Genomic DNA, 26,710 nt, shown 5'->3' with positions numbered 1-26,710 from the left:
ACAACGAGCTAAATCATACTTCACCGTTGGTTTGAGGTAACGAGCATTGAAATCGTATTCGCGAATTTCATTGTAACTCATTTATTTTTGTATAGTTGAAGCTTGAGTATCTTTATTATAACTCTCTCTGCATGCATTTGATCCTGTCTGACTCTCTCTCTCTCTCTATGCAGCAGAAAAAAGGCCCACCGACTGTCGCCAGGGTCAGACTTTCAATTAAAGTTTAAGTCGAGTCTTAACAAGGCTTAAAAGAATCGACGTGTACACGGGCTTACACGCAGGTCGAAGACTTAAGCCTGCTCGCGTCCTCTTTGCCTCGTTCGCATCGTTCGAAGGGATGAACTTGCTCGCTTGGGCTGTTACGATCGCAATGATACTCGTACAATATGTAACCATATAATCGCAGATCAGTCGATTTACACATTTCGTGTTCACACTCTGGCGAAAACGGGCTATAGAGGATTTTATCGAATACATTATACAAACGAGCAGATAAACTATTGAACTGCGATTGAATACATTAAGCCGGCAATGAGATTCATCTCTCCGTGTTAAAGTATTTAACTCATTCCGCCGCAATTCTCGTCCATTCACATTATTACGTACTGTAATCGTAAACAGAAACGAATACTGCAATAGCGATCTTTCAAACGCAGAAAAGCTAATCGGAAAGTAACGATAAAAAGTATACGAATTATTTGTAATGTACTACTACACAGGATGTTGAGAAAGTTACTTTATAAAAGTTACTTTATAACTCGTTATTATCGTTCTCTTTTTCTGAGAAATAACTTGTTACAGTTATCGTTATTTGCAAAACTAACGAATCGTTACAATTTCTGTTATTTTTTCATCAATTTCAACAATTCTTTCTTTACAATAGCAGTTGTCTGTATCAATAATTTTCCAGTTCAACACAAGATCTGTAGCATGGTTAATTACAACATGTGGTCAAACATTCCATTCTTTTAAAATTCACTTATGTATGTTTTAAACACGCGTATACATGTAAAAATAACGATGAAAGTAACGATTAGTTGTTATCGTTATTCAAGGGATGTAACCGCGTTTACCATTGATGTTACAAGTAAGGAAATATAATCATTACTGAAAATAGTAATAGTAATAACCGTTACTAAACTGAGAAAAAATAGTTGTAGCAACATTGACAATTATAGTATTTGTAACCAGTTTTATAGAGCAATAGCTATTAATAAATGTATAGTTACGGCAACAATATTTGTATAGGATTAGTTGTTAATAAAATAGCACTAAACCTAACGATTATATATTTTTTACACATATACATTACCAAGTTTTAATAAGAACAAAATATAGATTAAATGAACAAAAAAAATGTAGTAATATTAATCATTTGTAATTTGTCAATATATGGTCAATATTACTATATTTTTTCTAATTTATACAATATATTTATTGTTCTTATTAAAACTTTATAATGCATAGCTAAGGCGCAATTTAACTACAAATTTATAATTACTGGTACGACTTTTTTCTCTGAGTGAAAAAACCAATTTTAACGATAACAATGTTGTAAGTAAGGCGTTACTCTGCTACTACAATGTAATTATTGATTTAAATGTCGTTATATAGTACGATATGGAAGTATACATAGAATACATTTATCCATTTTATTATTTATAGTAGACTATAATAAATCTCGCGATCGCGTTAGAAAAATGATATACTATGTATAATACAATAGTAACAGATAATAATGTAAAGTCCTTTTCTAAAAGTAGCTCCTACCACGAGAGAGGTGACGGGAATAATCGAATTTTCTGCTTCTCCATTATCTTATTTCGCTTTTTCTTTGTCGTTTCCATGGGCACGAAATATATATTTATAGTATAAATATCCTTAGTCTGACAGGACTAATCTTGCAGTTTCCAATAAATTAGTCGACCGGCTTCCCTCTAGCTTACCTCCGCGCCTCGGAGAACCTCTAATTAACCGAGTCTGTCGTTGTCTCCTCGCAGTCGCGCGAAGTCGTCGGTAAAAATATTTACATCCGCCGTTTTGCAATTTGCAGGATGTGCGTGACGGACTTACGCATAAACGCACATCGGCTGTGCGTGAGTCTAAAGAACTGACAAACGAATGCACCATATGCAATTTCGCGCTGCAATTTTGATAAACGCTATGAGAAAAGGCGACAATCGCGGCCGATCGCGCGAATCGATCGACAGGGTGACGTCGAAAATACACGTAGCCATTAAATGCCTATGAAAAGTGTCACTTTGTGATCGGCTAATTATTATACTTGGCGTCTGTTGGACAGCATCAATTTTTTTACAAAGTGATTACCTCCGGTACAGCACCGCGGACAGTTCGGAACCATCGTGACCTTGGCCCGAAAGTCCGTCTCACCGGTTATATTTATATCCGGCGGTGGTGTGCGTTCGTGTACGACGAGTTCGGTGTTACGAGAGGAATACGAGCGGGACGATATAGCCGATGGCGCCTCCGCGCGAGGAACTTCCATTAATTTCAGACGTCTCGTAATTTTCCGGTATATTCGCGAAGCGCACGAATCGGATATCGAGTCCCTTGTTAAGGTAGGTCGTAATGAATATTAATTGCAAGAGGCTATCCTTCGCGCGACACTCGATCCTTCGCACGATCGCGATCCACGTAGTAGTAGAGTTTGACAATTTAACGAGATTGCCTGAAGCGTCGCGATTAGTTGTGCAATTCTCTCCTAAATTGCGGTCGCGAGATCGCACCGAGCGTATAACGGTGCCCGTTCGTTTCGTGTCACGTGCGAACGGAGTTGAAGATGGTGATGGATTAGGTACAGTGGCGGCCGCGATTTATTCTGACGCTAATACCTGCACAGCGAAATCAGCGCGCGTGAAATGCGAATCAATCAACGTAAATTACGGAAAGACAAATGGCGTTCCTGAAATGATGATTTCTGGATGGAAATTTTTAATGGAAAACGCTCACTGGCAGTGGTCGAAGTGTCGTTTGACATGAAATTGAGTTAACAATCGCGATACAAACGTCCTCAAAGAAGTTATAAAGAAGTTCCCCAAAGAAGTGGTTCAAGTTGTGACAATTCGTGCTAAAATACGTCGAGCTCTATACGCGACAACGCTATGCCATCATCGAGCGAAAGAATCGGATCGTATCTCTTTTGTTAGTATAATAAAGACACCCCCGGCAAGACGCGGGGTCATGTTCGTTTGTCGCGAGCATCGAAGAAAGGAGATTAGACAAACAGGATTTCGCGAAGCCCGCTATTTGCGACCGCGGACACGTGTTGCGGTCTTACGTTGATCTCAATCAGGACACTTATCGGTAGAACTTTCTCCGCAAACATAAGATCTGTTTTTTATTTCTGCACTAGTGCGTTTCACTCAAGGAGTAAACTGCTGAGGGCGGTGTACAGATTTGGGGCATTACTGCGGGTATTAGTTAAGAGAATTGGCTATTATAATAAGTGGTATGAGGTTTTGCATTGCTAGGCATTAATGGGCATAAAAATTAGGCATTGGTGTGTACACAATTTTAATCAATGCTTTACCTCTTTTCGCTCGCAACGACCATAAAGTCATTCCATTCTTGTTGTTTTATCAAATGTTAAACTAGAACAAATAGTGCTCGCGAGCGCTGAATTGAACCCTAGATTGCGTTAGATCTTTGTTTCTCTTTCTTTCGCTAAATATTAAACATATATATCTGTTTAATTTTAAGTGCCAGAGGTGTACATTAGTTTAGTCACAGAAAACCTATAATCGTGACAAACTGTCGACCATATCGATCCGTCATCGTTACAGAAACGATTGACTGATGCACGAAAGATGATCTATCCCCTATGTCGAGAATTAAAGCACGCGTGCTAACGAGCCAATTTTACCCCGTGCACGTGCAGCGCATAGTAATCTTCTCCCCATTGTCGTGCGCGCCACGGTGAGCACATTCATACGGGGATCTAATAATAGGGCTTGAGAGATCAACGATGTTGCTGGTGGAAGGGCGAGGGCATGCATGGAAGATTTAATTGCCTCATGCTGGGATGAATAATTAAAAAAAAAAAAGAAGATTTATTTTATGCGATAGTATCTTTATTTATTTATAGAAAAAAATTTGCAGTTTATTATTGTAATCTCCTTTCCAAATTGACAACCTTTCGAGCTTTTCCAAAGGAAATGCTTTTGATCAGTTTGAGGCCGAACGTACGTCGAGAATATAATCCGGCATTGTTAACGGCGTGCTTCCTCGTACAAAAGTTCAAGTCCAACGCAGCGGCGCGGTGCATTCGTGTATTACCATTGCGCGGGCGTTCTTGAACGATGCTCTTCCTGAGCGCTTTATTGTAGATGGAAGATATACGACGCGGCCTTTACACGCGGCAGTGAGTTTCGGACGTTCTTCGTTGACTTCCATTTAAATTCGTCGTACCGTTTAAATACGTACACTTATTCCCGTGTGCGCAAACACCATTATCTTGTTTAACGGAGAAGCAGTGACCAAGATTTCCTTCCTCAGCAAGAACCCAAGGACCGTGGATTTAAAAGAAGAATGCATTTTTAAAATCTTTTCTTTGTAAATGTATTATAAATATTCTAGGCAGTCATTATAAGATAAATGAGATTTGTGGTCTGCGGAAATTTATCCGTCGCGAAATGCATTATTATATAGCCGAGATGCGTTAGAGTATGAAAAGCGTTGGTGGCTAATTGGAAGGTTAAAAGGTCCTCGGTTCATCGAGAGCGATGTAACAAAAACAAGACTACAACGATGAACAATGGCATTCCAACGGGCGGCGATTCAATTAGAAATATGCGTGCTCGCTGGATGAGAAGCGCGAGAGTGTTTCAACACGCACCCGCTCTCGCTTGCGCCCAATGCTCACGCTCACGCGTAAGATCCACGCTCGCTTGTATTCGGACCTGCACGCATCTCGATCAGTGGCTGGCCGACCATCCTACCCGAAAGACGTCTCGAAAGACCCTGCTCGCGGTACGCCCCACGAAAATCGATCGGCGGTGCTCTTCCCTTGTCATCCAACCGGATGCCGAGGAACCGGTCGACCACTCTCGGGGCTCGTCTCGCGTCCAGTTTAGTGTCTCTCGCATATAGTGTTAGAGCCAGAAAAGTTTGCTATTTTACAACGTGAGATTAAGATCGCGATGGAAAGGGTTTTGTGATTTTATCTATTATCCTTGCAAATTTCGACCAAGTTATCGTAGTATCTAAATTAAACTCTTAGTCAAGGTATAATCGATTTTCCTGATAGAAATGTCAGAATGTTTATAGTTTATGCATAACATTATAAATGACTGTAACACAGAAAAGCTACATAAAAAGTAATTATTTAATAATTCTGTAGAAAAAAGTGCACGAATTTTAATTGAATTCGAATTAGATTGGGAAACATCAATCTAATCGATCATTTAATCTTTTTCCCTGAACGAAACTGTTTGCAGTAAAAACTTTCGGAATTGAAAGTCTTTCGGTAACAAAACCATTATATTGGTTGATCGATCTACCTGTGCATACGAAAGGTCAAAAGAGCGGCAGATAAGCATCCTGTTCTTCGTCATTCATGGAGAATTTGAAAGCTCTCGAAGCGAAAGTCAAGGATCGTTAAAATGCGGATGAACGTCGGTGCATTCTCGTTTCACGGCTTCAAGAAGGTGAGAACGGCCAGCGTATTTCGAGTAATCGGCGCCTCCGCATCATCTAATTTTCCAATCTAAATCGCCTCTCCCTGCAATTTCAAAGGATCAACCTAAATTCACGTGTTGTCCAGCCAGAATTACGATTTCGATATCACGGCGAATATCACTCTCTTTTGCTTCTGTGTGACAAAGCCGCGCGCGACGAGATCGCAAGAAAAGAGGATTCAATGGTAGTTTCTAATTTGAAACTGGTTACCTCACGGAAAGCGGCATTTTTTTTTTTATTTTTATCCGCGCTGCATGTAAAAATAGGAGGCCGTATTTTATGACCAAAGGCGCGTATTCCCGGACGGAGAATTATACTTCTCGGACGAAATGTCGTGGGATGAAAAATCGTTCCATTCTTTCCATACTTCCTCTCTTTTTTTCCCGTAAAATGTCATCTCTTTTATTAAAACTATACGCCCATTGCGTTTATTAATATTTCGTTAGTTATATATACTCACATCTGTTTTTTTTTTTTTTTTTTTTAATTTGAACGTAATTCGAACGTAACCGGCACCATCACGCCTATACATCATATTCTGTCACGAGAACATAACAAAGGTTAATAAAAATGCGTCATTCAGAAATGTATCGTTCGGGAATAACCCCTGACATTCTCGCGCGCGCACATTTAACGCTTTTGTCGAGGTGAAGGAAGAGAAAATGAAAACATGGCAACACATACGCGTGAACGAAAAATAGTAACTCACCGGGGAGATAATCGAACCCTGTCATTTCGTCGCGTACGATACACCCGCCTGCCTCATTTTCTCCGTGTATCGTCGACGTTCGCAGATTACCTGATGCCGCGATATTGGATTACGGTGGGGATCGCTGAGGCTACACAATGCCCCGGCGTGTTGTGTCTTTAATTTAATATACGCGTCGGGGAAGAGTCTTTGGCGGAATCCAGACGCATCAGTACCGTGTCGACCTTCCTCCGATGGCGAAGGCGAGTCCAGTTCCTCCTGCGTGCGTTCGTTCTCCGCGACAGAGGGGGTATCGCGAAAGGACCACACACGCATCCCTCGCGCATTGAGAAAGGCCGAGGAGAGTCAGTCGCTCCTCTAATTAAAACCCGCTCAGAGCAGCTCCCATGCCTGAGGTTCTGTTTTCGTTCATTGAGTGCTGCAAACGCTGTCTGCCGTCGCCGTTCGTAAGTCAAAAACTGATCCATCGACTTCTCGTTCTTATTTTCTTTTCTATTTTAATTAATGAAAGATTCAACTCGGTGAAAGAACGCTTTCGCGTGTGTGGCGGGCATCAAGTGCAGTACTGAGGAAGATATTACGCGCGTTTCCAAGTGTCTGTCGCTCTCGCTTTAATTTTCGGAGGAGCCGCGTAGCAATGGAAAGCGGAGTTTCGCGATTGACTTTAATCTCCTCGGCGCGTATCAACTGCATCGTTTTATACTGACAATGAGTGAGAATTTCTCTCGCGTTTATTACAACCGCCATTTTTCTAATCCACGCTGCTTCGATTCCACTGATACGGTGTAACAGAATATATCATATCGGTTTCTCGATTCATACCTGCGCCGTGTTTTACCGGCGAGAATTTTTCCTCGCTAAAGAAGGTTCCCCGAGGAGATTAATCGCTCGCGCGAGAAATTGCTTCGCCGGCGCGAGAAATTGCTCCGGCGCGAATTTCATTCGGCCGGAGTATCCTTTTCAAGGCTGGCTTTGATATCGTTGATATCGTAAATCAACATTCGCTCTCTAACGCGTGACAGGCACAAAGATCGGGCACCGGATGTCGAGAAGGAGAGCATTCTTGTCCGGTGGATATGTCAACGTGCTCCGTGATGCCGGTCTCCCTGCAAGATATTTTGGTAAATATCTGTTACCTTTTCCAATACTGCTTGGCCGCTTAAAAGCCATGCGAACTGTACAACTCATCACTAACATATAGCTGCTTATAGCAAATAATGCCGATAGTAACAAAATACAACTAGCGGTAAATCAAACGTAACAGTTATTTTCATTCAATATCGACGAGTAAATTGGACAAGTTTCGTCAAATACAATTTTCGCAGAATATTTCTTGTTGCATTAAATCAACAAAGTATACGTCGTGGCCTATTTATATTATTATATACGTGCATAATGGAACGCATAAGTCTATTAAACATCGTTTCTTGGTGAAATGCTTTTTTAATCGAATACGCGGTGAGAGAAAGATTTTGTTGAAATTGAATTTATTTCAGAATAATTAATTATCTTAAAAAGCTTTTTAACTTACGAATTTAGCTTCTCTCTTCGAAATAATCGTTTCCATCCATAAGACGCGCGTTTAACAAGGCATATAATGTATCCGAGAATATGTGCGTCGTGCTCATTGTCCGCCATCCGAGGTTCCAGGTAATTGATGTTAACGTTTAATGAAATTCCGCGAACGAAAGAAAAGCACAAGGGGGCCGTATTGAACTTACGAACGTTGCCTACCGGCCTTACGCTCAACCGGTTACACTGGTTTCGCGAGAAAAGAAGCTAAAAAGAGCGCAAGATAGCAGCCGCGCCGCACCCGGCATTGGGTGGGAGATGTATAAAAACAGAACGCATTCGATAGCAGCTGCTCTTAAATTCACGAACACGCGTTACATCACGTTTAACTGGCCGCACAATATATCGCAAAAATGGTTAATCGGATCTTCTTGCCTCGATCACGTGAAAGCTGCATTAACATTGTTACTCGCTGCAGCGCAGCCATTCAATGATTATTTCGATATTTATTCTTTATGATTGGAAGGAATTACTTCAATATTTGATGGAAAAAATATTGCTTTGCTGTTACACAATCAACTAATTCGTTATAACTGATTGTTTTGAATTAGCATGAATTGTTTAATGCTGAATGACTTTGTTTTATTAGCCATAGTTAAAAAAATTCGTATTTAAATATTGATGTTATAAGGAATTTATATACACGTACAAATTTACATTTTATCCGATTTTACATTTTACTGAACTTGTCATTTACAATTTTAATATGGGAGACATGTAAACGCAGAAAAAATATAAATGTCAGAGAGACATGTGCAAAATATGAATTTTTGAAATATACGCGCGCATCTTCACTTTTTCCCCGATATTTCGCACTCGACATTTTCCACTTAAAAAATTGTACGCGTGTGTTTTTTGTAAAATAAGGGTACTCTGGCAACGCAATATTTTCAATACATTGATCTCGGTAAAAGCTTAAAACAGGGGTATGTGTGCGCTTGTATTTTAATAAAAAAATATTTTCAACAATATACCTCGACCTTTACTTTTGTTGACCGTTGCGTCGAAAACAGATGGTTGCACGTGTCCACGAAATCATACAAGTTTCGCGATTAAAATTATTAGATCTGCGTCAATCGGCTATATGAATACGAAACGAGAAACTTTAATTTCATTATACTCTCATTATGATGTATACAATATATTATAATTAATGAAATTGTTATATATATCACAGTCAAATAAATGTATATTTATTTTGAGTTAATACTTTAAGACTGTGATATATACATACACTGAAAGAATTTTCTCTTAAAATTTACTTAAAATAAAAGAAATTAAAAATAAATATACACGGGAAAAATTTGCTCTTAAAATTTACTCTGTAAATATAGTAGATGTGCAAAACAATATTTTAAAGATTTTTGCACTATACGCTTCAATAAAATTAATCAAACTTATTTCTTATTTTATTAGTTTTATTAGTAAATAGGAGAGGATTTACATATAATTCTTCCAAGTACAATATTGTTCCATGACTACCATATTTTCAGGGTAAATTAAAATGAAATTTTTTCCACGTGCGTTTATTTTCAATTTCTTTTATTTTCGCAAAAAAAGTATCGAGTAGTATTCATCCTTGCGGCGTTTAATAATGCAAATGTGCGAGTCTCGATACTCTATTAAAGTTAAACTCTATTAAAGTCTTTATTGTCGTCTCGAGGTCAGCAGCGCCCACGAATTTGCCCTAAACGCGACGAGGCCGTGCTACATCCGGGGTCGGGAGACAGTTCTCGGTCATTTGCGGCGTCGACCTAAGTCGAGTGCAGCAACAGTCCCGATTTCAGCACTAGGAACGATAGCTACTCGCGAATTTTCGTCGAGAGTATTTTCGTTTCTGGCACGTCGCTGAGGCCTACATCGCGACGTCATGGGCTTCGCTGCTGGCTTGCATTTGCACACGTTATGTAACTTTGCGCCCTTAGTCGCGCGTGCCTATGCTTGTTAGGCGATTTCGGTAATCGAGCTCGTTTGTAAGCGTTCTCGCAGGGACGGAATTTCTACGATTCGACAATTTTTTCTATCCGCTTTTATTGTTCGATATAATTCCCGCGATTATAGTGATCGCGATTTTGTGCTCGTCAGAATAGTATTTGTTTCTTCTTTCTTTTCGTGGGGTTCAGTCGTTTGTTTACAAAATTGTTTCGGGAATGGCGCAATGGTGCGCACGTGGATATCGAATGCATCGAGTAAATTTTTGATACTGCTGCTGTGCTACATTCTTGAAATCGGCCGTGGCATACTAAAGATATTGGTAATGTCTGTGGAAAAAGGGATATTTTATTGCGGTATGAGTCGCATGTTATTTTTTGGCGTACAAAAATAAATTAGCGTGATTTGCGATACTTTCGTGATCCATGCGTGATCCACTTAAATGTTTCATGTATGAAATTACTTATTACCTTTTGCCAAATGATACTCCGATAAAATTTGAATTTATTTTCGGTACAGAATTCTTAAAAATAGTCAGATAGACCAATCCTCCGCCATGCTCATTATACATGTTCCAATATCCCCCATTTTGTACAAATGTGTCATCATGATAGCATCGATAAACTGTTATTTGTCGAGAAACTCAATGTTTGGCCGAGTACACCAATAATTTGCCAGAGACTCTATTTTGCCGGTCCACGAAAGGAGACGCGTACATACTCTCCACTCACCGCAAATATAAACGACCGGCTACTATAATATCGCAGCCGCGGAGAGGAGACCGCGGCTGCGATTGCGTAAGTGTACGCTGAGCACGCACCGGAATGCGTGCGTGCACATATTCGCGCGAGGTTCCTCATCACGGACTCTAAACGCCACGAAGACCGATTGCATAACGCGGTGTGGAGTGTATAATAGCAGTATATACGTCGCGCTATACCGGGATCGATCAGCTGATCGGGCGAAATAGCGGGCGAGTTCCGCTATTTCGATGTCGATTTGTGCAGTGTGATTAATCTGAAATCGATTTAGCCCTTGACGAAGCGGGTCACCGTTATAGCGGACCACGGCGACGTTAATTGACATTGCGTGAATAAATATACGTTCTCTAGGGCTCGATCGATCGCCACTTCGAACGGAAAGTAGGTCGATCTTTAGACATACGCGTGCAAATCACCAATTAAATACTATCGTTCTAATTTTTTTTCCGATACTGTATTTTTGAATGCCAATTTACTTAAAAGTATAACGATATAAATAAAAATCTACGCATAATAACGTATAAGTGATAAAATAGATGTGATCAAATTATGAAGTGTATAAAATAAATTGTTACTTCGCAGTACGTTCGCGATTCTTCGCATGCTGCTCTCCAGTGAAAAATTTGATAAGCTACGTGAAAATCTCACGCAATATCTCGCCACGAAACATGCGCTGCGTATTTTCACGATGCAGTCGTGGGCAATGTATTTCACGGTGTATTAGAAAGCGGCGGTTTGAAACAGACATGCAGCGAATAACATGCGTGTGTTATTTTCACGCGTGTGCACGCGCCACATCGTTAGTCTCTCGCATTGGCCGAGACGCGTAAATGCACGTCGAGTCAATTATACCGTAACGCGACCAGTTGCATAACGCTACGCATTTTTCTTCATCGCTCGAGTTGTACTTGATATTTCTCCTCTAAGTATACTTTGATTAGTTAATTTGTAAAATTCTTTCTTCTCTCTGATTGCTCAACGAAGCATTTGCAACGTTGAGTGAATCGCATCAAAATCCTGCAATTGAGTCGTATCGACAACGTCCTGTTTCCAAAAAATAACGACAAATTAGCAGAAGATTTATTGAGGTCGGCTTACCTCGTTAGAACACTTGATCTCAAATCAACGATGTAATTAACGCGTAATGAATCATGCTTCTCTCTCTCTCTCTCTCTCTCTCTCGTGAAATAAGAAAACTTTCGTTCTCTTGGTTAAAAGATCGATCTGTACGTTTTTTTTTCTAGCGAAATATAATTACTAATTATTCATTGCACTCATCGTCAGAGAAAAAAGTCGTATCAGTAATTATAAACCTCAACTATATATTATAAGATTCTAATAAGAACACTAAATAAATTGTATATGAACTGAAAAAAAATATATAGTAATATTAACCGTATAATAACATTAATCAACCACAAAAATGATTAATATTATTATATTTTCTTAGTTCATTTAACTTATTTATTATTTTTATTAAAACTTTATGATACATAGTTATAAATTTTTATATATATAGATAACTCTTTGAGAAATTTCAAGATTACTGAATTTTTGTACAGAACTAAAAATTGTATTGTCGAGATGCATTTCTCATTTACTTTTTGTTTTCGAAGTTCGAACCTAATGTTTGTGTCTTTTATTGTATGCTGGCAATAAGTGGTTTTCTTCTTACAATTAGGAGAAATTGAACTTCGCTGTATCCTTGGTGACAATGCCGTGTACTGCTCATGGCTGAGCGACTTTAGTGAAAAGGTTTTAAATGTATTTTTCAAAGTTAGTTCGACAATAATTAATTATTTACTATAGTATGCTTTATTTCAAAAAAAAGTGTTTAAATTAGAAAAATATAATATGTTTCATTTTTATAACGTCTGAGTAACTAGTTAACTACTTAAGATCTCATCACACACACAACAAGAAGTTAATTATAAATATACATGAAACTCTATACTTATAATTATAACTTCTTGTTGAGATGCTATTTCACTATTAATTAATAGAAATACAAATATTGTTGCAATAACTTTATTTTTATCGTTGAGTATAACTAGATTAGTAGCTATAACTCTATAATTCTATAAACCTATAGTTACAGATATACTATAATTGCCAACGTTGTCAAAAAATAGTTGTCACAACTATTTTTTTTCTTTCAGTGGCTCATTACAGAGAACGGGAATAACCGACGAGATATTACAGCGTTATGCTGATAACATTACGCGTCTCGCGTGTAAGTTTATCGAAAAAGAGCAACGTTTTTATATCTTTTGTCGATGATTTAGTGCAATTTGTTCTGTTGCATGCGCATGTCATGTCGTATTTAACCGCTTGTATTATTTATACATTCGCGACAGACGCCAATCGCTACATCGTTGTGCATCAAGTTTTGACAGTTGAAGCTGCAGAATGAAGTTCCTGGTGAAATACTACGACTTCCTGAACGTCAAGTTCACCACGGTGAGATTTTAAAGCAGTGCGCAATGTTTTCCTTACCACGACGCTTTGAATGAGATCCAAGTTTTTATCATGAGACCGTGAAAAGAATCGGGATGATCATTAATTGATGACTGACTTTTAGCAGTGTTTAACATCGCGGAATGTAATTCTTCTCGATTTTTTATCACTATTATTAAATAACCTGGCAAAAGGAGAGATTAATAATTCGCCTTGGGTTTTGCCTTGGGTTTACATCGCGAAGATTGACGGCTACGTTCTCGTGCACGCAATTATACATATATCGATAATATATGTATAATTGCGTGCGCGCGCGAGAAAGAGAGAGAGCGTCTTATCATACGCCCGATAATAGACCGCTCGCGAAATCCGACGACCTTTCAGATACACGCATGAAAGAATAGCATTATGCGCGCGATTCGCGGTTTGCAGTAGCCGCGGCGTATATAGCAATGCATCTGCCGCGGCCGGCGGTAGCGCGTTATCGTGCCATTTATCATGCGCTCTCGCTCGCCTCTCCATTTGCTCTCATTCGTTGCCACGATAATTGGATTTCTCTGAAACGTATCGCGAGACTAGAAAAATTCGGCGACCTTTTTCGCGACGTTATCAGGATACCCTCGTGAAACACGTTGGTGTTTCTCTTCCGAAGAGAGAAAACATTCGTGACCTGTCATTATCCAAGGATTCATATGAGGTGAAGGACCATATATACATTGACGCACGTCAAATCTTTAATTGGGTAGAGATGATACGACTATACATAACATTCTTATTAGATAGTTTTTAAAACTTTATTATGGAAAAGGCAAAACATATACACTGCTTACATAGAAAGTTTTAAAGTTTATTACTTTTACATTCCTCTAAATTTGTCTATAAACATAATATACTAGTAAAAAAGTATAAAATAATTATGAATAATTATACAATATAATTGTACACATAAAATATAAAATATGATTATAAAATTAAAATTTTATTTTGCTCTGAGTGCTTCACACTTATCAATTTGTGTACCATTAAGCTACCTACATCTACTTAAAGGTTAAACACTCATCGGTTGAAAGCAAACGAGAATACGCTTAAGACTTATTAATTTCCGTCACAATATTCGTAGAAACACACATCTTCAATAAGACTTTAAATACTCTTCGAATCGTCAGCATAATATGAGACCATAAGAAACGATCGTCATTACAAAACACATTATTATCGAATGCCATTGGTTAGTCGTGCGAAGAATCGCAAATTACTTTTACACGTGTCGTCGACAACAAGGACGTTAAAGATTTATTTAACGATGTCGCGTGTTGTTTTGTTGAGTAAGAACTCGGAAGTTCATTAGCTAGCAACTATATCGGTGTCAGTGATGCGTTCGATGCCACGCTTTCCGCTGACATTTTCGCCTGTAACGTTTACGTGTAATACGGTTGCATCACGCGACACTGTCGTCACATTAGCGAATCGCTAAAATTGCGAGGCGATTCATCAGGTGGTTAGTGGGTCGAACGAAACAGGGTTTCCCTGTTAATTTCGTAAGTGGGACTTCGCCGAAAACGTCATGAATTTTTCGGCGAATTCCATGGACGGCGACCTTACGCACGAAATGTTCTTGACGAAAGTTTCGCACGGTGTCGTCCTGATTTAATACGTCGTTTTCACCAACGCGAATAATTTTATTACCGTATATGAACGTTAAATTTTATCGCCAATCAAAAGTGGGAATGGCTCATGTACTTTAATCTATCGATCGTAATATATTGCAGCGCGATATAATGTTTTTTTCTGTACAACTTGTTTTCGATGAGATGTGACACACATTAGAAATTACAGTCATGCAAGTTTAATTACTTAAAACTGGGCGTTCGGTGAAAGTACACCTGTTTAAAACGCAATAAAAGTTAGCATTCAATATTTCATATATTTACTCAATTGTCCAAGAAAAAGTGGTCTGAGAGAGACAGAGAAAGAGCAGAGAGTATCCTATATAGATATAGTACATTTGTATAATCGTATAATTAATTTTACTTCTATTGTTTATTCAGAGTATAAATATTACGATTCTGGTCTCGCACATTCGCGATAATTCCTTTCATTTCACGTAGCGTCGCGATTGTGCACTGCAAAGTTTAGCAAAGTGAGATGGTTAATTCTCCGTAACAGAACGACAAAGAGCAACGAGCGACCACAAAAGCCCAATGAACTTTATCAGTGCGTCGCAGAATGCATCGAAGTAATTTGTCAGTCGTTGCACTTGCGCCTTTATTGGCACATTCCTTCGTTCAAGTCACTCATCCGATGCATTCGACACAAGAAACGATCTTGAGACGTGTATTCATTCGATCTCGACACAGGAATTTTACGCGTAAATGTAAATCAGGACGCGGTTAAAATCTACGATTATAAAAATTCAATTTTTTTTAGTTTATATTTCCCATTATTGCAATTTTATTTAAAGAAGAAACGCTTCTTAGAATAGGACATACCAATATTAAGTTAAAGATTTCTATCAGTTCTAATTTTCTTGTGCTATTCTGATTTGCAGGTGAGTAGGCGATCCAAAGAACATGCGACAGAAAAGAAGGGGAGGGTGAGTCAATTTAAATTGTCGTTAGAAATCGTAGTCGATCTTCTCGATGGCCGGAGGATTATACAAGTCACGGTGAGAAATCCGCGCTGAGAACCGCTAATCCGCTGGTCCAGTCAAGTAGATGCCCACGACGGCTTCTACCCACGTGGGTCGGAACTTGTCGATACAAGCTCGTTCGATTAGCATGCATGTCGCGTTACATCGTACAGGAAGGGCCGTTTAATAACATGGCGGAGAACAGTTTGTATCCGCTTCGACTCGGGTGTCCGGATATGCGTATGACCGCGGATATTTTTGCGATGCATTCTGTTACAACAGGCGACATATCGTCATTGTTATTGACACTTAACTTTCTATTATTCGTGAGGTGCTTCTGACATCCTAACATTATCTCTCAATTTTCATTGTTCTTTCTGATGATTTATATTTTAACAATAATAAAGATTGATATTATATTCTACTGAAAGAACGATTTTATTGAGGTGTCTAAAAGTTTAGCTAAATACAGATCCGAAAATACCTTTGTTGGACTATCAAAACAATATGTAAAAATTTGAAACAATGAACTGGCTGCAAATTTTTAACATTCTTGCAATCAGTTTAAACGTAATTATTTCGATAAGCATGGCCCAATAAAATTATTTTTACATCTGTATCTAGCTAATCTTTTAAATATTTCGGTAACACAGTTCTCTCTGTGTATACATCTTTCAGATAAAAATTAAGAAATACAATTTCTTTTTAATCGTGTGAAACAATTTGCGTTAAATACAATAATGAGTATAAATTCATACAATTAGCAAAACAAGGTGCAGGAGGTGTACGATCCACGCGAATAATGAGCGATTAAATATGTATGAAGAGAAACCGATATCGATACTAATAGTAATGCGTAGATAAGTTATAACCTAACGAACACGTAAATCTTGTTATAGTTGAATAGGTTTATTGCACGGGAGAAATCCCAAAGTTGTGTCCGCGTGCGTTTTCACTAACAAGTCTCTTCGGAAATAACTTGCCTTATTAGAGATTACTATCCCGCACTTGCGCCAGAGCAAGTGTTTCAAGTTAACTCAAGTTATCCTCTGCTCGAGAAAATAATCAATGAGTTTCTCGTGTTCCAGTTACTTTCGTGGACCATGATGTTCCCCCTGCTTGCTTGTTGTAAATTACTTTTTTTAAACGTTGAACAATCATCAAACTTTTCTTCTTACTGTAAGGCGAACTTGAATTTGCTCAAGTAATCTTGCTTCAATTTGCAACATAGATGGGGTTGTAGAACTTTATACTAACTGAGTAAGAAATTAATCGAAGCGCAATATAGCGATATTTATCGTCCGAATGTAAGATATACGGAAGTATGATAATTATGCAAATTTGTGAAAGTGATTACGGCGTAAAGTATATGAAATATGGTGCGATAGAAATGAGGGCAGAAAGATCTTCCGTCGGGCAGTGCATTATTAAATGCATATTTGTCAAACGAAAGTGCACAAACGGTGTTTTTTATAGAGTGGATCGGAGTTTGCGTATGAAAAGCCACGGAGCCTTTGTCAAATATATAATATAAGGAAGAAGGTCAGAAAAATTCACGGTCAATTTTACTCGTACGAATTGTGTGAGCGATCCTGATTCCGCTTGGCGGATATGCGCATTCTTAATTCGGGATTCTCTCCGCGAGTAAAACATTCAACGCTAATTGAGTTGATTTCACCGAGTTGTCCGTCTCTTGAAACCGACAATCGAACGGTTGGCCATATAGATTTCCGCGAAAGTTTCCTGTGTGCAAATGCAAATTCTGCGTATGTGTACAAGTATATGAGCGCGCGCGCGCGCGCGACGTTAGTTTTAAAAGCAGACTTTCCAGCAATATCAGACGGCGATTATTGAAAATCTCGAAATTCTCCAAATACATCGACAAGTCTGCTAATTGACCAACGACGTGTTTGATCAATCATGATTCAACGAAGTATATTAACTACGATGCCTCGTTAAATCACCTCATCGAAGACGTCTTGTTAGAGGACGACGGTGACTCGCTAATACCCATTTCCTTACTTTCTCCATCTCTAATTGTCACGGCCGTTAAACAACGTACGCGTAAATTTCTTCAATTACGCGCGATCGTACACGTGTCCGCTGCTGCCTCGATTCCGTTTTCGCGCGGTGCGCGATCGTCGCTTTCACAACTAACAGATCTAGGCGAGAGATCGCATTCGGTAGCGAAGAACGAGATAATGTGAAAAATATACATTTGACTGAAAAATACATACTTTATTTCTCGAAAGGCGTGGCAGTTAAACTCGTTTTTCGTTTTACATGGCGAGCGAGTACTTGGAGTTAATCGCGCCCTCTCAGAGATTTGTATAATAGAATTTGTGTGTTGACAGGGAATTAGGAGGATGTAGCAGCAATGGCTATCGTCGTGACGTTATCTTAACATCGTTAATTAACGAGGACTAATGGTGTGATCTGAGCAAGTCGGCTGCTTGGAATAGTAGTGTGTAGAGATAGGAAACAGATCGCCCTTACTGTGAATAATTTTGTGACTGTGTTGGTCTCGCGAATGCAAATTAATTACTCGGCTAGGGACTGACTTAAGCTCGGGATATACCCGTCCTGTTTCGTAGTTTCGCTTCGAGTGCGACTAACAAGAACTCAACGTCGAGTCAACGGTCAGTGGAGAGGAGTCACTTAAAGCTTGGTTAGGAATTAGCACTTAATACGTATACTCCAAATTACAAATTATTATTATTTTTGTCGTTGTAACTATCGTTTACCCTGTTAAATTCATAATGTCAAATTATATCCAATCATTTCTATAGATCGCCATTTCTATTACACACGTCGTTAATTTAACTAAAACACTAAAGTTAATCAATTTAACTCAACAAAATTTATTAAATTGGGCTCAAATATTATTTACCAAGTGTATACATTAATATGGACGTGTTATTTATTTTGAAACTGTAAACCACAGAAATGGTCTGATTTACATTTCGACACACATGAAAGTTAAAAATAATAACATGTTATTTAACTCAAGGAATTGGATTATCATTGATATCTAACAAAGAATAGACTATTGGAAATCATTGATTTAACAATCAATCTCAGGGAGATAGGATGAAAATGGAGCTCCAGATTTCTTTCCGGTTCTTTTTCTTTCCGCGGAATGCGAAAAATTGTTTTCAATTTCGTTCCGGTTATACTGGACAGGATTTTGTCGCGATTTTGCCTCACGTTCACGCATACCATCGAACGCGGCACTTGTTCGTCGACGATTTAACGAGCGCAGTGCGTTTCACAACTAAGCTGCATCCTCTGAATAGCAAGTTGCACGCTCATACAAATCCTTTAGTTGTAAATTCACGCTGATTGGACGTACCGTCCAATGGGATTATGCAGCCTTGGCGCTTAATGGAATTTACAAGTTCAAACTGACGATGCACCGGCTCTCCACGTGCCCGCTTGTTTGTTATCCGGTACTATGGTTTCGCGATTATTTTCCACGTGCGCTCCCTCTGATCCCACGAGAGAGGGAGCGTTCGCGCCGTGACGGATTCAAGGTCGATGACGAATCGCATTTTCTTGCCCCGATGATTTCCGCACGGTTCGCATAATACGTGTTTTCCACCGCGAATCGCTGAAATGGAAAGAAAAAGACTCGCTCCGCAGCGAGCGATAAACCTTCGACACACGGGGTTAATGGCTTAAAAGTGGCGGCTCATTGATAACAAGGCCGTTGGTATCGGCGATGAATCATCTGGTCGGCTTTCGCGTATAATAGGACGAAGTCCGCGAATCGTATTGCGTTATTGCCGCTATATAACACGACGGCGGTAATGGAACGTGGGCGAGCGCAACGATTTGCGGACTCAAGATGCTCGGGCATGCGCGGATGCAAAATTAATCATCCGTAAATGAAAGCTCCGTGCGGCTAGTGTTTTGTTACAATCGCGTCGCAAATTAAGCTCAACTTCGTCTGCGCGTGCCGGTGTGTTTTAACAGTCTATTTCTCGTCCCCGTTCAGCACGTGTGGCGTTCAACGCATCGTTAAACGCGCACCCATGCTGTGTAGATCGATAATAAAATAAACAAAAGAATTGATATTTCTTTTCTCGTGCGCGCACGACGGGTAAGTTTGTTACGTCCCTAATTAACGTTCGTTCTCGACCGAGTTGAGCTTGTATTAAGCGGCGTCTATACACAGTGAGATTTTAAAGCGTGGGTCTTAAATTTCGACCAATCGCAGTGAAATGTGAGGAAAATACTTGATTACGATTGGTCAGTTTCTCTTACGGCCTATAGTGCTTAAAGTAAAAATTTTACGCCTTAAAATCTCGATTGTATACGTCGCTTAACACGGAGTCGTTAAAGCATATACGTGAAAGAGAGAGAACCCCTGAGAATCGACACGATATTCCGTTGTCGGCTGTGCAAACGGAATAATCACAATAGCACCGTAACGGCGATATCATCGCCGCGAGGACCCCGGAGGGGAAGAAGAAGTCGGCAGTCGAATGATTCTCCTCTGGTGGTCCCGCGCCGCTCGTCTCGCGTTTTGAGAACCATCGCGAATCTCTCGAGTGGGCGCTAAACATGTTTACTTACTCGTTGCAGTTTACACCGACACGAAGTGCATTATACGTGCGCGCAGAAGTCTGCAGGTACTCGCTGGTCGTCACACTTTCGCAAGTCGAGGAGAACGCGTTTTTAACCGGCGTGACTTTTTACTCGGACGAGGCCTTCGACCGCGCAACTTTTTCCGCGCGCGCACACGCTCGCGAAGTGCTCGGAGTACTGCCCACGTCTCGCGTAGAGATTTTTCGCATCAAACCCAACGTAACGAGGCAATAATGATAGAGCATTTACTCGTGACGAGACATTAATAATAGTAATAATGATCATTTTACAAGACGCGTCGTCGTGGATTCTTCTTGTTCGAGTATCAGGAAAATAATCAACGCACCGGTCTGTTCACAATTTTTTTATTAATCGATTTCCTTTTGTCAACGGTATGTCATACCATTGGCAAATCCATGGAACGGGGTATGCCCTCTCCCTTTAGAGTTTTCTTTTTTTTTTTAACTATTTGTTGAATATATATTGTATATATTTTCAATATTCCTGAAATGTTTAATGACAATTTTGATATATATTCCAAAAATATTTTTTAATTTAAGAAGTTCTCCATGAAAAATATAGATTCTATTGTATTATATATTATTTTGTGTCAATATAAACTTGAATGAAGCGTTTTTTGAGTTATATTATATTTTAATAATATTTTTTAATGTAATAATTTAAATAACAATTTCATATTTTACTTTTTCACAGTTCACTTTAAAAAGGATTTCGCTCGCGGCGTGTTTCATTCGGCGAATAATTCTCCTGAGCCTCTTATTGGCCAAAATCAGTTAGCTTCACTTTATAAATATTTTAAAATTTTATTGTCAAAATGTTTGATTAATTTTTCGCGCTCTATATATATGACAATATACACAATTTTAAATAACATATTCGAAAAATGGAATTAATTGGCCAACGAGCGGCTCAAATTTCTGGATTCGTCAATGAGTTGCGCGATGATCGATCGCTTTCAAGTCAAACAAGTGACGCAACGGGATCATCGGACTGCATGCTTCCGACAGAATCAGGCTTTTCAAGGATAAAGCGCGTAAATTGAAGGGCAATTTTTACATGCGCACGATTAATGTCTGCGCAGATTGATGACGGCGACGCGACGTCACGCCGACGCTTTGTTGTGAGCGATATCGACTGCAGCGGAAGGGCGACACCGCTTTGATCACCATTTATGACCAGTAAAGTGTTAAATCCTTTCTGGGAACGGTCGGCGCGTTTATAACGAAAGGACTGTTTCGCGTCAAGCGCTCGTCGCCGACGAGAGAGATGCGTCCGCGTGCATTGCCGTCGGTTCATTCATAAAAGCCCGCTTCCTCGAGCACCCACACACCTCTCACCTCGTCACCGTGGCAACGCGACGTTATTTTCATTCATGCACGTCGTGTCTCACGCACGCCAGAGATTCTTTACGCACATGAGTCATACGCGGCGCCCGATGTAACACCGGCAGTGCTTATACGGAACGAGCGCATACGGCGAGATAGTTGACTGTCGATCGTTGTCGAGATCGCGAGCTTGTGCTCGTTAGCCCACTTCGGTCCAAGTACGCGATCGGACGTTAAACTTGGAAGCGAGTTAAACTCAAAGTAACGATAAAGCGACAGGAAGACGAGCGAGAACGAATGAAGTTCCACGAGTGGCAGTACCGCGCTGAGATTTGGCTGGGGGTAGGAAGGGCGCGAGACAAATTGTTCCAGGCAAGTACCTATATAAGATACATCGCGAATGTAGGTCGCTCCAGATTAATACGAGCGTTATGTCTTTTGAAAAAGTTACGCTATATAAGAAGAGCTTCTTCGAAACTTTCTCTCGCGCCATATCTCAGAAACGCTCTTACCGTTATCTTACCCATACAGGGCAAAGATAATCTTAAAATAACGACGGTGGACAGCAGACAGACGCGAGAGAAAGAAAGGGACCGACAGTCAGAGAGGCGAAGTAGGAGATAAAATCGTGTTTCGCGTAAAGGACAGCCGGCGCGAAAGATCGCGCGACGTGTAACGCGACAGGCATGCTTTCAAAGCGGAATTAAAATTCCGGCTTTCTTAATGTACGACCCGCATTAGGCGTGAGTCATTGCCTCCGCTGACTAGATAAAAGTCGGCGCGGCGGCACCTAACGCACAATTACGCGCGTCACGAACGAGCGAGCGGAGTGGAGCGGACTACTCATGCTACACTCTTACACACTTAACGCGCGCCATCGGCGCAGGTTTCTTTCTTCGTGCATGTTCTAATGACGTCCGAACGGTCTTTGTCTTTTTTCTTGCTCATATCTGTGTCCGGGTTCCACGATTGTCCTTATCTCGTCTAGGAAACCAATTAGATGACCGAGTACTTTACCTCGAAACAATTCGTGTCTTTGCGATTCTATATTTGTGACAAATCGCGTAAAAAAATATTTTATTATATCATTGGCTGTCTTTTTCTAGTTTCAAATTCAAATGAATTATTTCTACTTATGGCTTATAGTCGACATTATTTTTTTAATAATATTATTCTCACGTTTTTGATGTTACTCTCACACGCGCCTGTGCGCGCGCGTAACGAGAATATTTTTATCAGTACGTTTGAGTTAAAATACTATTATTTCTCACATACACATTATAATACTTCTCTCTCTCTTTTAATAACAAAAGAATATAAAATTTCCAATATTCATTTTTAATGAATATCAATCTTGTTTTACCTACAAAAGGGATATTTTAGCTTCTCCTACCATATAAAATTTTTAATTATTATTACGGTTGCAAGAGATAATCGAGAATTTATGAAAAAAAAGTTTAATAATTAATAAAAAAAAGTTTAATTCTCTACAACGAGTAATGTTGTATTTTTTCTGGGTTGACTCCAACTATGCGAGTCAACGACGGACTCAAATATAACTCTAAATTTAAATCAATATATATTGTTATGTAAAATTTAAGAATAAAAAAAACAATGTATTTTATACACTTACAATATTAAATCATGATGAGATAAGTTAATTTAAGGAAAAAAGATAAATCTACGTATCACGGAGTACATAAGAGAAATTAGATCGTGACATTTTTACGAGTAGACGATACAGTGACAGGCACAAGCACCGAAGCATCGCTGTCAAAATATTTATATTATATAAAAGACAAAAATGTCCGTACAATCACGATACAAAGGAAAATATATTAAAAGTAAAGTTTTAGCAAGAAAAGAAAAATGTAAAGCGGCTCTTACGAAGAAACGACAAGAATGGCATAACCTCACTTTTAATGAGAAACGAGATATACCAAATCTATATGATGGCATTGTCATTGAAAGTGCGACGTTGCCGTACCTACAAGACTTCGTCAATTCTCTTTCAGAGAAAGTGTATAAAATCAAGATTTTTTATTGACTAACTTTAATATCATACGGTGAATATTTGCGGTCTTGTTACCCATGCTTCTTCATAAATTCAACTACATGAGACTCGTTTTTCATTAATTTCTTGAATGCGATTTCGATGCTATATGAAAATTTGTGTCATATCACGGCGAAAATGGTTACATTGCAATGGCGATCATGTGTGTTTGACGACACGTGTGCAATTCAAATTCATGTCTCATGTTAATCAATAAATGTGTTACAAGTCTAATTACTTATTATCATTAAACTCCAAGTTTTTGACATATATACATTATATAAGGTCCTTTACAGCAAATATAGAACAATCTGCGCAGTTTGGTCGGTTATATCTCAGGAACGGGACAATAAATCAAGTTCAAATTTTACAGACATATATACACTCACAGAAAAGATTTCTATATTCAATGCTACTCCAAGATCTAGAATAAAATAAGACGTAGAGCCAATCATATTTATTTTTCAGAGAGTAGATACTTTAATCTTAAATGAAAAATTTTTTAATTTAGAATATGATAAAGTATTCTTGATGTTAGCTCATTAATTTTCTTAATAGAAAAATTTTAATTCGACACAATATTTTTCATTTAAACATTATTCTATTTTTGCGGAAGAAAGTGTATTTATGCAACGTGAAAGTGTTTTCGGCAACGAAAAACTGACTCAGCCGAAACTCGAACTAGGGATCTCTCATTTCGCGTGTTTCTATGTTTTTTATCTAACGCGCTACACCACGAGAGTTTCGCTGCTTTGATGTTGCAGCATCGCGTATATAACTGGATAGACTTATTCTAAATGTAAGAATATATATAAATTTATACATATTATACTTGTTTCAAGATAATAGAATAGAATGCAATTATTGATTTCATTTTAAAATAATCTTAATTTTATAATGTATAGGGTTGAGCTAAGATGAAGTGCGTCAAGAATTTTTTTTTCCTCACTATTAGAAATCCTTTCTGTGAAGATATTAATACCTAAATTACTTGAAACGAAAATTTCAAGACATTCTTAATGTTTTAGGGTATAACTACCTTAAATATTTTTTATTTAAAAAAAATTTGACAACTGTCTTTTTGCTATCTTAGATACGAAATGTATCTGGATTTTTTATTTGCAATCTGAAAATATCGGAAAATATAAGAGATACTCGGTGTTGTTTTGATTTACGGAGATGTAAAGTTTTATCCAGAGCTTATTTAAATCTTTTAAAGGAAACGTAGAAAGATGTATCATTTTATTCGCAAATGAGAATTTTGATAAAACGTTCACGATTTTTCCGAGTTAATTATCGACGCCAACAAGAGAGCGCAATATCGCGAAGCTCGCGTAGATTATTAATGAGCAGGAAGTAACGCGAGCTTGATGAACAATCTGCATTTTTACGCATTCACGTTTTGCGATTTGCGTACTTCGTTAGAAGAATATTTTAATAAAGCAATCGCTCTCTTTTTTCTGTTAAATAGTTCATACATGCATATAACTAGTATTGCGTGAATAATACGACTTAATCGAGTGAGTAATGTCAGGTGAATAATCATTATGATCTGTAATAAGCGTAACTCCCCTCCTTTGTTGGAAAATGTTTTTCCTCCAATTCATGATGACTCAAATATTAATTTGACTAGAATCACTTCTCAGCCACTGCTTTGTCTCTAGCTTGCGTCGAGTTTTAAATTAATTCATATCATACTACACTGAGAAAAAATGTACTATTATAAATTTTTATAAATATTTATTTGAATAATTTCAATTAAACATTAAATTATATTTATTCCAAAAACAGAAATAATAGTTAAATAATCAAATTAATTCTTGTACCAAATAAATATATCTTTATATTTAGTAAATATTTAAAACTGGCATTATTCAAATAAATGATTTATTAAATATTATTTTCAGTGTACACATTGCAGATTAAAAAATGGATTAAAATTATAATTGTTTGACTAGTCGAATTCTAATCTCTAATTTGTAGTCTTTGGTTTCCAATAGTGTAGTGTGACACGAGTTTTATGCTCTACAATCCGCGGCGTTTCAAACGGTGGCTCGAGCAGTGCATCGAGGAAGATTAAAAAATTGCGGTATTCGATCTGTACAACAAAGAGCTCAAACGTGAGAGATCGACGGTTCCACCCGTGGCCGCACCACGTCGTTCTGCATCAGGAATGAACGCGATACAGAACGAGGCGAAGGAATGACAGAGCGGCTCGCGAGTGTTGCGCTCGCCGCAGCAATAGTAATGGAATTTCTGTCGTTACTCGTTTTACGCGAATTCACGGAAGCATAAAGTATGCCAGGCACTCTCGCAAGCTAGGTCTCGGACGTATCTTGCCCGCGGAATTGTGTCTTTTTATTTTCATCAGAGAACACGCGCGCGCCGCGTCGGCGGACTCGGTGAAGTTTGTGCGAACTTTCGACTTTTAGGCACTTTTTCGATAGTTCGGTGCAAGTGTCGAAAGCAAAAATTGGCTTGTTTTCCCGCGAGTTGCCGCAACATCTCGAACGGAGCGGAAAATTAGCACTTGCGAGCGCGAGTAACACTCGCCTCCAGGAAGTATTACGGCAACTTGCAACGTGAGCGAGTACTTTACGGTTCAGAAGCTGAAGGACGCGAAAAGGTGGTATTACATCTATATATATATAAACCTATAAAAGTGTGTATATATATATATATTAAATCGTGAAGAAACGATATAAGCCGTACAGAGGTCGACAATGTAAAACGGTACATGATATTATTTCGAAAGAGTGGTTGGTAGATACGCCCATAATTGTATTTCCATACACTGCGCACGTAACTGCACTCACGGTGCAATTTCGATTTTTATGAACTTCGACATGGCACGTCCGTCCGTTTACCGTCGCGATTATGGAACACCGCTATTACTAAACAAAACGCACGCAGAGACCGAAGGAGATAGAGGGAATATTACCGTCCGAGAGAGAATACCTCTCT

The 26,710-nt window shown here is 38.8% G+C and overlaps 1 protein-coding gene across 1 annotated transcript in view; it reads left to right on the top strand.

Annotated features, from left to right (window-relative positions):
• The window catches only part of LOC108779714 (uncharacterized), a 111,871-nt gene that overhangs the window by 34,767 nt on the left and 50,394 nt on the right, over nt 1-26,710 (top strand). Inside the window, exon 2 of the mRNA XM_018547180.1 lies at nt 15,677-15,721. Coding sequence (XP_018402682.1) covers nt 15,677-15,721 — 45 coding nt within the window. The remainder of the gene's footprint in view (nt 1-15,676; nt 15,722-26,710) is intronic.

Source organism: Cyphomyrmex costatus, unplaced genomic scaffold (assembly GCF_001594065.2).
Source record: "Cyphomyrmex costatus isolate MS0001 unplaced genomic scaffold, Ccosl1.0 scaffold121, whole genome shotgun sequence".
Classification (NCBI taxonomy): Eukaryota; Metazoa; Arthropoda; class Insecta; order Hymenoptera; family Formicidae; genus Cyphomyrmex; species Cyphomyrmex costatus.
This window is presented reverse-complemented; position numbering and strand designations above follow the sequence as displayed.